General features: G+C 34.9%; 1 protein-coding gene across 1 annotated transcript in view; it reads right to left on the bottom strand.

Moving 5' to 3' along the window:
- Positions 1-1,622: 1,622 nt before the first annotated feature.
- LOC110107703 (axial regulator YABBY 5) overlaps positions 1,623-14,653 on the bottom strand; it is a 29,919-nt gene continuing 16,888 nt past the window's right edge. The window contains exon 6 of the mRNA XM_020838043.2: positions 1,623-1,886. Coding sequence (XP_020693702.1) covers positions 1,839-1,886 — 48 coding nt within the window. The 3' untranslated portion in view covers positions 1,623-1,838. The remainder of the gene's footprint in view (positions 1,887-14,653) is intronic.

Raw genomic sequence — 14,653 nt, 5'->3', positions numbered from 1 at the left:
TTGATTAAATTAGTAAATGATTTGGATTATAGAAGAGTATTCTCTCATCATTCATATTTCTTGAGTAATTGCTATATAAAACTCTTCAAGTGGTCGTCATATTTTGATATTGATGTGGAATCCCCCATTACTTGATTTAGGTATCCTTCCCTAACCTCCGTCCGAACCCCTTCTCTCCTCATATACTTTACGGACTGGGCTCTTTGTTTGGCCCCCCATTAAAAACTGATAATTCTTCATAGGTTCTAGACCCTCCAGTGCTCTTGTCATTATCAAGCTTGATATCTTCAAAATATACCTCGATCGGGTCTAGCTTGGTCCTAAAAAATTAGGTACATACAACACAGTGAAATGGAGGCTTTCCCTTCATTCTGTGGTCATTGTGAATCCCTCTACGACTAAAGAGTGGAATGTCATTATCTTATTCCCCATTTAGATGATCATCCTGTGATCAATCACAATGTTGTTTACCTGGTTAACACCAACTTAATTATTGAATAATGGGTTCAATGATGTTGATGTTATAAATAATGCAAAAAAGTTGCAAACAAGGGTGTTGAGCTCCTCTATGGATCATGATTGTGATGGGTTAGGTTCTAATGTTGTTTTTTGTTAATTTGAGTAGTGAGGGTAATGATAGGATTATGGTTGATAAACCTAAGATTGTTGACCAGGAAAATGCTTGTTCTCCTAATTTGTTATCTCGCAAGCAATGTGATGGTAATAAAAATGCTATTGTGGCCTCTATTGGTTTGGGGATTATTGAGTTATTTACTACTTGGGGCTGTATCAATGCTGCGGTTGATAATGCTTTGACTCTTCATGTGTCCTCTAATCTTGATGCTCAAGTAGTTAATACGCACGAATCAAATGGAGTGTGGTTTTGCGGGTTGATGAAGATATTGTGAATGAGCATTCTAATGTTGAGGATGTGAGGCCTTTGGGAATTGCTTCCTCTCATTTTTCTGTGAATAATACTTTGCCTGTTCATGATGGTTTGGTAGTTATTGGTAATATTCCCTTAATTAGTATACCTGCTTCACCTATTTCTCACAATGAGGCTACTGTTTTAAGTCATTGGGATTTTCTTTTTGATGTTCTTGTTGGTCATGCTGACTGGATTTGTTCTAAAACGGCCGATGATTTGGGTTCTAAAAGGATTCATGATGATCTTTCTAATTGTTTGATAGAAGATTTCAATTTAAATGTGGTGCGAGTAAATGCTAAGAGCTTTTCAGTGAAATTTGGTAAGAAAAAAAAAACAAAAATAAAACTCATGTCCTTGGGTATTAATGTGTTAGCTTTTCTCGCCCATGTCTGATTTGTTATTTGCTTTTTTTATCTTTGGTGTGCTTTGGTTGTTCTTGTTTTCAGGGTAATTTTTTTGTCTGGCTGTCCTCTTTCTGCTTTTTTTTTCTACAAAAGATGCTCATTTGTTTTTTCTTGGAATTGCTCTTTTTCTTGCACATCTTCGGTTGCTCATCAAGCTGTTGCTATTCTTCTTTTCCTCAAGCTTCTGTTGAGCTCCCGGATAGCACTGTTTTCTCCCTTTCATGTTGTAATTTTTGCATCTTAGCCTTAAATATATATATATATCAACAACGAATATTCATTCAATGATATAAAGAAACCTTGTGATATGAGATGTCAATCCCTTTCATTAAGCAGAAATATATAAAAAATTGTATGTCTCAGTACACTTACCAATTGATAAATATGTAAAATACGCAATCAAGTTTCATACATGAACAAGTTGGTTCTTAATATAACTACATTGGCTTCTCAGTACAACCCATAAGATTTTTGGCCTCCTTCAGCAGCAAGAACTTCCTCATAGTTTACTTGCTTTTGTTTAACCCACACTGTATATGAGGGAAGTGTGCCCACTGCAAAAATGAAAGAAGTTGGTGCATTCATTTCAAACTATTAGCAAAACTAAAATAATCTATATGCACCATTAAAAAAAAGAAAGATTACAAAGATGCAAGCTCTATTTATCTCAGGATGTCTAAAGATATCTCTTCAGAGACAATGAAAGGACTTTTTTTTTCTTTAAATTAGAAGCATAAAATTATCATTTACAATATTACAAGCAACATAGTCATAACAATTTATTGCTTTCAAGGATTAATAATTATTGTATTTAGTCTGATGATGGTTCAATGATCAGATAATCTCTTAATATATCATGCTTAGGATAGTGTAGGTCATGATGTATTTTTATGATCCATAGATGCAAATCCTTCCTTAAACAACTTTCCAATTGATTTTGAACCACATTTTTAATACTCGATAGGGAGAAAATCTGAAGAAAACATAATTTTGAATCATGCTTAGGATTCATTTGGGACAACTTTGTTGCTGCTTTCTAAAACAGTTTTCTAGTACAAAAATTTCTAATTCAAAAAATTTTGTAGTAAAAAGCTGCTTTTAAAAGTAAAAAGAAAGATTTCTCAAATGAAGCATTAGTAAGTTGCAATAATCTATACAAATTTGAGATCTAACTATTGTTACCAAGCTCTAACATCCAAATGTCAATCTCAAACATGCAAATCTGTTGAAATGCCAGTGGATGGTTCTAATTCTGTCAAAATATCGATGGATATCAAACTGGTAAACACATAATTCCACTCTCAACCAAAAAAATTAAGATGTTGCTAGAACTTAATGTTTTACGTGTTATTTGGCTAATAATATTTTCTTAGAAGTTATACTTTTCAATTAAAAAAGCCCATTGAAAAATGTATTGATTATAAATCAATGCATGCATTGACTTAGAATCTTATTTTACATAATGAAAGCATGTGCACCAACATATGTTATCACAATACAAAAGATTCTATCGCAAGAATAGGAGAGTACTTAAGCTAAAATTCATGAGGTAAAACACTTGATAAATTAACTAATCCACTCAAGAAAGAGAATTTTCCAAGTTGTGAAGCATTATTGAAGTCACAAATCAAGGTTAAGGGAGGGCATTCAAGATCAAACTTGTTGAAAATTTAAATATTTGGTAATATATGTGATAAATATGAGTGTGGTAGGTTTGGAAGGTGAAGATTTAATATTCAAGATTTCTTTTGTGGTCAATAATATGTTGCATGGATATGCTCTAAAAATGTATATACACTCTCTCCTATTATGGTGCTTCTACATTGAGTTTACATAATGAAAGGTGTATCTATGTGTGCTTCTATTTTCTAACTTGGATTTGATCTCTTGTTCTTTATATTTATAACTTTCTAAAAAATTCTTCTATTTCCTATCACAAAAGTTTAAGTATTGTTTTCTTAAAAACTCAATCAATCACTCCTCTTTCTCTTACATTTTTATTTTTATCTTTTTCTTTGTTGCATGATCTATCTATAAAAAATATAGGAGTGATTTTCTGAGAGGATAAATATGCAAGCATCGCGATCGGATTTCAATTTAGATAATTTTGAAAAAAAAAAGCCAATTATATATTACATATTATTCGTAGACTTCTCTAGCTGAGATTAGTAACGACAGGTAGTTCAGTTAGCATGATAATTGAAGAAGATCTAAACCTATTAGATTGATAGGTAAAGTTAAGGGCTAAGGATTCTGATGATGAAAAATAAAAACATATGATAGATGACATGAATAGAAAGTAAGGCAAAAAATATATACATTAAATAAATTGCCCTTCTTTCACCTATCATCATTAGAAACAACTTTAGAATGATGAGTTGTATATAAAGTTCACCAAAAATAGTTGAGATCATACAAATGATGCAATGACACTATATACATAAGTAAATTTTATGTTAGATCATCTTTTTTATCTGCTTGTCTACTTGTATCTTCCTGCTGATTATTTTGTTTTGGCTTGTGCTTGCTAATTGGGTTTCCATGTTTTGGGTGGCCCAGGATTTGTATGTTATTCTGCTTGGTGTGTTTTCCTTGGGTTTAAATGTTCATATTTTTTATATATGGGCTAGCTGCTAATATTTTGAATTATTTACTGTTGGGTGCCTCTATCACTTCGAGAACAGATCTTCATCAATACCTACTTTGGTTTATTACATGTAGTGAATTTTCTAGGTGAATTGCAATTTACACCTACTTTGGTTTATTAGCTATCCTGCTTTGGCCGATCAATGCTGAGCTTATCTTTACTCATACAGGTATTTATCTTCTCTTTGTAGTTTTTTCCTTTTGGATTGTTTTGCTTTTTTTTTTTTTGCAAGTTCTCTCTGGCCTGGAGGGTGTTTTTTGGCAGAAAAATTGTGTTGAATGTTTATTTAAGGTTCTTTCTTTTTTGGGCGCTGTCTTTGTGCCGCCTTAGATTGTATCTACGCAATTTTGTTTTTTGGTTAGTAGGGGACAATTGCCTCTTAGGTTTTCTTTCTTTTTTTGGTTGTAGCTCTTTGAGCATTAGTGAGCTGAATGTCCCCTTAACGACTATGAAATTTTGATTTATATTAATACGTAGGCCCCTCCGTGGGTTTTAGATGTTTATATATATTTATATGTTGAAGACATTCATTTTCTTTGTGATTTAGGTTTCGTTTAAGACAGTTTTTTTATTATTTTCTAAAGCAACTTTTAGTAAAAAAACTTTTTGATGTAGAAATTTTTATAGTAAAAAATTATTTTAAAAAGCAGTAAGAGAGCTATCCTAAAAGAAGCCTTGAATTGGATACAAGATAATCTCTACACATGATCAAATTGTATGACCACCATACTTACTGCTCGCTTTAGTAACTGTTCCTTATTCCTTTGGATGGATCAATTACGACAGTCTCTCCAGATGATCTTCTTTTGAGTAGCATTTCATTGTCCCATTTGCTGATCCTTTGGTGTCAAAATCTAGCCAGCCTTATTGGCTCCTTCCTCTTCAAGTGTGGGACTGTGCATGGGTTCGCTAAAATCTTTTACTTTTTTTATGTTATTGGGTTGTCGATAGTCAGCTATTCATTACTCTTTTGAGTAGCTTTTTATTGACCGCAATTGCTCTCTTGGGGTCAATCTAGCCAGCCTTAAATAAATTGGCTCCTTCCGCTTCATATATGGGTTATCCATTTGATGTTGAGTAAAGAATCTGCCTTATGGTAATAATAATGTTGTAAAAATCACTTTTTGAGTGCAATCTAATCCACTTCCTCCTTTGTTCAATACTATAGCCTCGATGTTTTCTTCTCCATATAGGAATAATTGTTGAATACAGCAGACTATAAATACTAGTGCATGATCGAAGATGTTATATTTATTAGAGCTATCAAAATCGGGCAACGGGTTGAGTTCACGTCCAACCAAGAGCTGACCCGACACTATTTGGGTCAACCCGAACCTGACCTGTTTTTTAAAACGGGTAATTAAGTTTTTCAGACCTGAATCCGACCCGCTTCAGGTTCGGGTCAACCTAACACGACCTGAAACTCGAGTATATGTGAGCATAGGCGGCACGGCGGCATAAGCGAAGCGGGACACTGGACGCAGACATATACAGCCGAAGCGAGAAGCGGGACGCCAGACAAAGGCATAAGCAAAGCAAAAGCAGACAAACAAGGGCAGACGTGACTCAATGCGATGCGGGCAAACTCGGGTAGGCAATGCATGTAGAAGCGAGCAGGCGTGGTTAGCTTGATCATTCCGGGTCAACCCAAACCGGTTTTACAAATAGGTCAAAATCCCTAACCCAAACCCAACCTGATTTGGGTTCGGATCAACCTTAACCCGAAATTTTCGGATCAGATTCAGGTCGGATTTTGGAGTCGTCTTAAATATTGACACCACTAATATTTATTAGTCGATTCAAAATCTACCACCTACTCCAGTTTGTAAGGTTCCCTTCTATAGATAAAGATATATCTAGTGCTCTCTCATCCATCATTCGACGTGATTCAAAAGTTTTTCTTTAATTTAAATTTAATAAGAAAAAATTATGCTATTTTGAATCCCAAACACTTTTTGATTAAGTTAGCAAATGATATGGATTACAGCAGGATATTTGTAACTCGCAAATTTTTTTATGTCAATAATTATTTTATGAAGTTAATCAATTGGTCTCCCTAGTTTTATATTGGTAAGGAATCTCCTTTATTCCCATTTAGGTTTCTTCTCTTGATCTTAGGCCTCACCTTTTCTCTCATTGCATTTTGTTTGGGTCGGGTTCCATCTTTGATCGTCCACTACAAATGGATAATGCTACGGCTTCAGGTTCAAGACCTTATGTTGCTCGGATTCTTGTTGAAATCGATATAACCAAAAAATACCCTTCTGAGGTTTGGCTCAGCCCTAAAAATTTTGGGTATGTTCAAAAGGTAGTTAAGGGTGAGTCCGAGAACTCTAGTATAGTATGTGGTGCTAATAGGGTTATGAATGTTGAATAGGATGTGGTTGTCCCTGTACCTTCCGTGGATCAAAACCTGAATAATACCATTATTTGTCTTGAACATTGAGGGTATAAACATTGTGGTGGATATCCATGGTCCTCCCATAGGTGATTTATAGGTCCTTCCCATGGCCAATAAATGTAGTGATGTGTTGGATAATACATAAAATGATGTTCATGTTAATCCTAATTAATGTTCCTACCGTCCAATCCATAGTAGATGGCATCGACAACAATGATAAATTCAACAACCTTGCTGCTCCCATAACTAATCTAGATAATATTCCCAATTGAATCAATCTGATCTAGAGAATCATGGCGATCAATCTGATTCAATCTGAGAAAAAGGTAAAATTCATTTTGATTTTGAAACGTACCTTGGTCTGTCAACTTCTGATCACAAGAAGTGTTTTAAAGAAGATAATCAGGATGATTTTAAAGTTGTGTCTTCTAAAAATAAACATAGAAAGAAAAAGAAAAAAAAGCTGATCATGTTTCTTAATTCAGGCTTACTAGAGCTAAAGCGGCTTCTGAATAAATTATTTCATGATTAATTGTGTTATACGGAATATTAAGGGTGTTGGAACATCAGCTCTTAGTCTCGTATTAAAAATTTGTGCAAGTTGCACCATATTTGTTTTATGGCTTTATTATAACCAATGATTAATGAATACAATCTTTCTTGTCAAAGACGTCTTGATTTTGACCACTCTTTTGCTAATGTTAATTGGAAGATTTAGCTTTTTTGGAAAAATAATGTTAATGTATCGATTATTGGTGATTTTGATCAAGTGGTGCACTGCTTCTTATTTTTTTCGAGTATTTCTTTGATGGGCTCTTTTATTTCTACGAGCACTATAGATTTGGTAGGTTGCCTTTGTGGCATCAATTAGTGGATCATGATCATAATTATTCATGTCCCTAGTTTGTTGGAGGTGATTTCCACTCGTCGCCACCTATCAATGACAAATTCACTTAGTTTAATAATAGACTATGGGAAAGACTTAATAATTTTATTTAATAATGACTGTCTTTTCTTAACACTACCCTTGCCAGGTCACAAGTCTTGAATGAAAAAAGTGGTGGGTTGTGCTAGCTAGTCAATATCCAACATAAAAACTTATCAAATAATCATGACATAAATCCAATAATATATTGTGTTAATGCTAGAGTATTTCCTAGAAGCAAAGTGTTGTATCACCTGAATATAGTGATAAGTGAGCACGGGCCACTACACTGGTGCCCAGGTGTAGTTTTAAATAGGCAAGAGTTCTCATATCATGGATGAATGTGGATAAATTAAGAAATTACTCCATAAAACAAAAAATTAGAATAATAACTTGAAATATAGGTTCCCTTCTAAGAAAATTAATAGAATTAATAAATATTATAATCCATATGAAGATAAATATTTTTTGCATTCAAGAAACTAAATGTATTGGAGGGAATGAAAAGGAGATTGATAGTTTAGGATATAGGTGTTCTAGTATGAGTCATACTAGTAATGGTGTAGGTATGATTATAAATAAAAGTTCGAAAGATAATGTTATAAAAATTTGAAGATAGAATTATAATTTTTAAAAATCATTGTTGATACTAAAATTATTAATATTACAACCGCTTATGCTCATCAAATAGGTTTAGATATGTGTTCAAAATTAAAATTTTGAAATGACCTGAAGGAGTTAATACAAAAGATACCTCTCAAGGAAATAGTTTTTATTAGAGAGAATTTAAATGAATATGTTGGTATAGATGTAGATGATTTTTAAAACATTTATAGTGCCTATGATTTTTGAGTGACTAATAAAGGTGGTAAGATTATATTATATTTTTCTTTAGCTTATAATTTTGTAATACCAATACCTTATTTTAGAAAAGAGATGAGCATCTCATCACTTAAGAATGAATATAGTAAAACTCAGATTGAATATTTTCTTATAAAAAAATAGATTGTTTAGATTGCAATGATTATAAAGTTATTCCGAGTGAAAGTTTATATACCCAATATCGTTTATTTGTTTTTGACTTTAATATGAAGGGGGAGAAAGTAAGAAAATAAAGTAAATCATTGTTCTAGGATTAGATGGGGATATTTAAAGAATATTAACAAAAATATTGCAAAAGATATATGTATAAATTAGCTAAACATAGATATATGACTAGTAAGGATTTAGTTCAAGTGAAGTGTATTAAGGATGAAGATCAAAAAGTGATTTCATTAGAAGATGATGTTCCACAAAGGTGGATGAGATATTTTGTTAAACTTTTCAATAAAGATTATGAAAATGTGATTCAATTTAGTGACCTTAGCGCCCTAAATGAATATATATATATATATATTTAATCAATATATTAGTAAAGCCGAAGTTAAAGAGGCTTTAAAAAAAATGAAGTGTGTAAAAGCTATTTGACCTGATGATATTCTAATAGAGGTGTGGAAATGATTAGGAGTTAAAGGAATTTCTTAGCTTTCGAAATTTTTTAATATTATTTTAAAGACTAAATGATGCCATATTAGTATAGAATAATTGTGTTTATTCTTATTTTTAAGAAAAAAATGATGTACAAAATTATGTGAATTATAAAGGAATTAAGTTAATGTGTCATACTTTAAAACCATGGGAGAGTTATATAGCATAGGTTGCGGCGTAACACTAATGTTTCTCAAAATCAATTTGGATTCATGCCAAGTAGGTCTACTATGGAAGTTATACATATATTGAGAGGTTTGATGGAGAAGTATATATAGAATAAGGAGGATCTACATATAATTTTTATTGATTTAGAGAAAGCATATGATAAAGTTCCAAAGAGAAGTGCTATAGAGAGTTCTACATAAGAAAGGGGTTAATAACCCTTATATTCAAGTCATTAAGGATATGTATGCAAGAGCTGTTACTTATGTTCAAACATACGGTGGTTTGATTAAGTATTCTCCTATTTTAGTTGGATTACATCAAGGATAAGACTTAAACCCATATCCTTTTGCTTTAGTCATGGATGTTCTCACTAGACATTTGCAAGAGGTTGTACCCTGGTATATGCTTTTTGTTAATGATATTCTTCTTGCTGATAAGGCTGGAGAGAAAGTTAAAGGTAAACTTGAATTATTGAGACCAACCTTAGAGTCTAAAGGCTTTAGTACGAGTAGATCTAAAATTGAACAAATGGAGTATAATTTTAATAATAATGAATCTAGTGGGGCTATTATGACTTTGGATGATCAAGTCATTAATAAGAGCACACGTTTTAGATATATTGGGTCCACTATTCAAAGTGATGATGAAATATATATATATATATGGGAATATTATTCATAGAATTCAAGTTGGTTGGTTGAAGTGGATGAATGCATCGGGCTTGTTGCACTACATGAAAAACGTCGCTTACCGGTGGTTATGACCGGCGGTTAAAGGACCACCGGTATTACCGGCGGTTCGTCCAGCGGTAAATCGCCGCCTATTATAACCGCCGATAATAAACCGTCGGTAAATGTTTCCTACGCCAATTTTACCGGCGGCGTAAAAACCGCCGAGAAACCGCCGGTATAATTTAACCGCCAGTTTGGCCTTACTAACCGCCGGTTTTTGACGTTTTTCCTGTAGTATTGTGTAATAGAAAAGCCCCCCTCAAAATTAAGAAAAAGTTCTATAAGATGGTGCTGACCTATAATACTTTATAGTGCAGAATATTGGTCATTAAAAAAGAAGTATAATATTAAGTTAAGTGTTGCAGAGATGAGAATGCTCAGGCGGATGAGTTGCTTTAGTCTTAGAGATAGGATAAGAAATGAGCATATACGTGAAAACGTTGGAGTAGCTCCTGTGGAAGATAAAATTAGAGAGAGTTGTCTTAGATGGTTTGGTCACATAAAATAGCAGCCTTATGATGACATTGTTAGGAAAGTATATGTATTATATTTGATTTATGTTAAGAAAGATAGAGGTAGACCTAAAAAATACTTGGCTAGAAAATATTATAAAAGACATTTCTTTATTAGATTTAGATAAGAATTTGACTCTTAACATGACACAATTGAGAAAAAGGATTCGTGTAGCTAGCTGACCTCACATAGTGGGGTAAAGGCTAGTTATTGATGTTGAATGATTGTCTTTCTTTCACTACAGAAAAAACATTGATTTCTGGAGGAAATAAATATGTCAAAAATTTCAACAGATTTTTCGACAAGTTTATGGGGGGAATATTTCTGACATTTTTTTTTTAAGATATTCGTGACGGATTTTTTAATTGAATTTTAAATTTTCTAGATAATGATAATTATAAATATTTAAAATTATTTATTTTATTAAATTAAATTAAATATTGCTAAACTAAAATAATTTTAAAATTTTAATAATTTTCAGGTTAAATTAAATTTAATATAGTTATTATTTTGATCTTAAAAAAATCGAGCTTTTAATATAATAATTATTTTAAATAAACTATAAATTAAATTAAATCTGCTCATCATTAATAAATTATTTTAATTATTTTAATTTTATTAAGTTTATAGTTTAAATAAAATATAAATGCAACTTTTAAATATTTTAAATAAACTATATAAAATTTATTAATTATTTTGATCTTTAAATATCTTAATTATTTTAAATAAAATATTCTATCTTTTATAATATAAATAGAAATAAATGCAGGCGTGGCGGGCGGGGCGCGGTGGTCTTAGGTATGGCGAGCTTTTGCTGGTTGTTGCTCTTTTTACATTGGAATTCCAGGTTAGATCTTGCTTGGTCTATTTTTGGGTGATGACTTTGACGTACCTTCCCGCAATTGAATGCCGGAGCTGGGGCCTTCAGCGGAGGAGGAGTACCGAAGAGAAGAACCTGCAAGAGGGTTAGAGCAGAACACCAATAGAACAGGGATAGTAGTAATATTTGTTTTTCATATATCTGTGTACTATGATCTTTCTATGAGGATCATATACTCTCCTCCAGCTGCTATAGTGCCATTTCTAAATAAAGAAAAAGGGAAATAGTATAACGTGCAATAACAGAAAACTAAAACAAAAAGTGAGGGGTGCTGCGGTAGTGTGGTGTTTCATGGCATACAGTATTATATTCCTGCGGGTTATGATAGTCCCATCACTCCTCCCCTCCTTCAGAAGAGCTGCTCCCGGGCGATGTTAGAGTTGTATTCACGTCATCTGGAGGATGATATTCGTGAATATCTGCCACATTGAAAGTGGGTGAAGTTTGGATATGAGCAGGTAAATCGATGACATAAGCATTGTCATTAATCTTCCGCAAGACGGAGAAGGGACCAATTTTTCGTGGACTAAGCTTGGAGTACGTTCCCGTAGGAAATCGTTCACGATGCATTCTGAGCATGACCAAGTCACCCGGATTAAACATTTTGTGCCACCTTTGTGTGTCAGCCAATTGCTTATACTTGGCATTGGATTCATCCAGTTTAGTGTGGACCTGCTCAATAATGTTTTGAAATTGTTGAGTTGTTTGAGTCGCAATCGTGCTCGACATTTTGGAATAACAATAATATCAATCAAGTGATTGGGCATTTTTGTATACACTATGCTGAAAGGAATATGTCCCGTGGACCTATTTGGCATAGAATTGAAGGCAAATTCGGCTTGGCTTAGCATCTCTTCCCACTTCTAGGGATGGTCCTGGACTAAGCATCGCAACATGCTGGCTAAAGTACGATTGACAACTTCTGTCTGGCCGTCTGTTTGTGGATAGGCGGAGCTAAGTTTTAGATCAGTTTGTAGTCGTTTTCATAATTCGTGCCAGAAGTGACTGACAAATTTAACATTGCGATCGGACGTTATACTTCGCGGAAGCCCCTGCAAGAAAATGATCTTTTTAGAAAATAATCTGGCTATATGAATGGCATCAAAGGTTTTCTTACATGGGATGAAATGGGCCATCTTGGAGAACCTATCGATGACTACCATGATAGAGTCTGCCCCATTTCGATTCCGCGACAACCCAAGAACAAAATCGATGATAAGATCTTCCCATATGGAATCAGGTGTAGGGAGAGGCATATACAAACCTGTATTCTGAGCCGTGCCCTTATACAATTGGCAAACATAACATTTTTCAACAAATCGTGATACATCATGACCTAGCCTTGGCCAATAGAATCGCACCTATAATTGGGGAAGTGTCTTTTTGTAACCCACGTGAGCGGCTAGTCCACCGCAATGAGACTCTCTAAAAAGCTGTTGATGCCAAAAGGAGTTGGGAATGCATAAGCAATTGGCTTTAAATAAAAATCCATGCCTTAGGCTGTAGTCACTGCTAGGTGTTCCATCTATACATTGCTTCCACAAGAGAGCAAAGTCAATATCAGTTTCATAGAAATTCTTCATCTCTTGTAGACCTGTGATATCGGTTTGCAAGCTAACCAACATGGCAGATCTTCTTCTAAGAGCGTCGGCGACTCGGTTTAACTTCCCAGCTTTGTGTTGCAACACAAAGGTAAATTTCTAAAGAAAAATAATCCATCGGGCATGCATGCGGATAATATTTTTTTGATTATTGAGGTACTGGAGGGCTTGATTATCACTGCACAACACAAAATCTTGATGAAGAAGATAGTGCTCCCACTATTTTAAGGCGCGAACAACGGCGTACAATTCTTGCTCAGAGGCAGACCATTTCTGCCAAGTTGTGCTCAACTTCTCGCTAAAGAACTCAATCAGTTTGGATTCCTGGGATAGTACCACGCCAATGCCTATGGAAGAAGCATCTGTATCAACATTGAACGGCTTCTCGAAATTTGGTAAAGCTAGAACTGGTGCTGAGCAGAGTGCGGCTTGAAGAGTATCAAAGCTATTCTGTTGGTCAGTGGTCCATTTGAACCGATTAGCCTTCAAACAATTGGTGATAGGAGTGACAAGAACACTGAAGCTGCGTATGAATCTTCTGTAGAAATTTGCTAGCCCATGGAAATTCGTGCAGCGAACAGTGATTGCGGTGTTGGCCACTCTAGGATACCTTGTACTTTGCGTGGATAAACTTCTACACCAGCAGCAGACAAAACAAAGCCCAAGAAATGAACCTTGGAAGAAGCAAACTTGCATTTGGCTAAGTTTAGATAAAGCTGATGATGTTGCAGAACTTGAAAGATCTCAGTGAGATGCTCGACGTGGTCTGTCATGTTAGTGCTAAAGACGAGGATATCGTCGAAATAAGCAACACAAATTTTTCTGAGAAAGGGTTATAGTACCTCGTGCATTAACCACATAAATGTTGAGGGTGCGTTACAAAGCCCAAAAGGCATCACCTTCCATTCATATAGCCCATCTCGTGTTTTGAAGGCGGTCTTCCACTCGTCGCCGGGGCGTATCCGTATTTGGTGGTAACCGCTTTGTAAGTCAAGTTTGGAGAAAACAGAAGCTCCAGATAAGCGGTCTAGTAAATCAGACACCCTGGGTACAGGAAACTGGTACTTGACTGTAATTTTATTTATGGCGCGGCTATCGATGCACATGCGCCATGGACCGTCCTTCTTAGGAACTAGCAATGCAGGTACTGCACAAGGGCTCAAGCTATGCTGGATCAGTTGCTTGTTAAGCAAATCTTCAACATTATTCTGCATAATAGAATACTTCTTGGGACTCATGTGGTAGTGAGGAAGATTGGGGATCGTGGCTTCGGGAACGAATTCGATCTGATTTTGCATGGAGCGCAAGGGGGGAAGTCCTAAAGGGAGTTCGGCGGGAAAGAGGTCTGCAAATTGAGTCAGTAACTTACTGATTTCATTTGGATGACAAGGAGAGGATACTTTCTGGTGGTTATCCGAGACTACTAAAGCCATCAATGCCTTACTGTCTTGTCGGGACTGGACCAATAGCTTGCCCGAGAGAATATAAGTTGCCCCTGAGTTCTTTTCCTTAGGAGAATTTGTATGGGGACATAATCAAAGCTTTCTCCTTTTCCATTCAAGAGTATAGACATTTTTTCTGCAATTAAAAATAGCATCCATGTCGTATTGCCAGGGACGGCCCAAGATGAGATGGCAAATATCCATGTCAAGTACATCGCATAAGACTTCGCATACATAGTGTTTTCTGATTGAAAATGTGACTCGCCACATATTGGTGATGGTCACCTCCATTCCTTTTCTTATCCAGCTAATTTTGTAAGGGTACGGGTTACTGGTAGTCTTGAGTTGCAGAGCTTGGACCACCGATCAAGAGATGACGTTCTCCGTGCACCCGCTATCAATTAGCAATTCATAGACCTTCCCTTGAATCGTGCACCTAGTTTTAAATAGAGCATTGCACTGAGAGTGATTTGGGGCCTTTGGTGC

This window comes from Dendrobium catenatum, unplaced genomic scaffold (genome assembly GCF_001605985.2).
Source record: "Dendrobium catenatum unplaced genomic scaffold, ASM160598v2 fragScaff_scaffold_1557, whole genome shotgun sequence".
NCBI lineage: Eukaryota > Viridiplantae > Streptophyta > Magnoliopsida > Asparagales > Orchidaceae > Dendrobium > Dendrobium catenatum.
The sequence above is the reverse complement of the archived record's forward strand: the minus strand, read 5'-3'. Positions and strand labels throughout refer to the sequence as shown.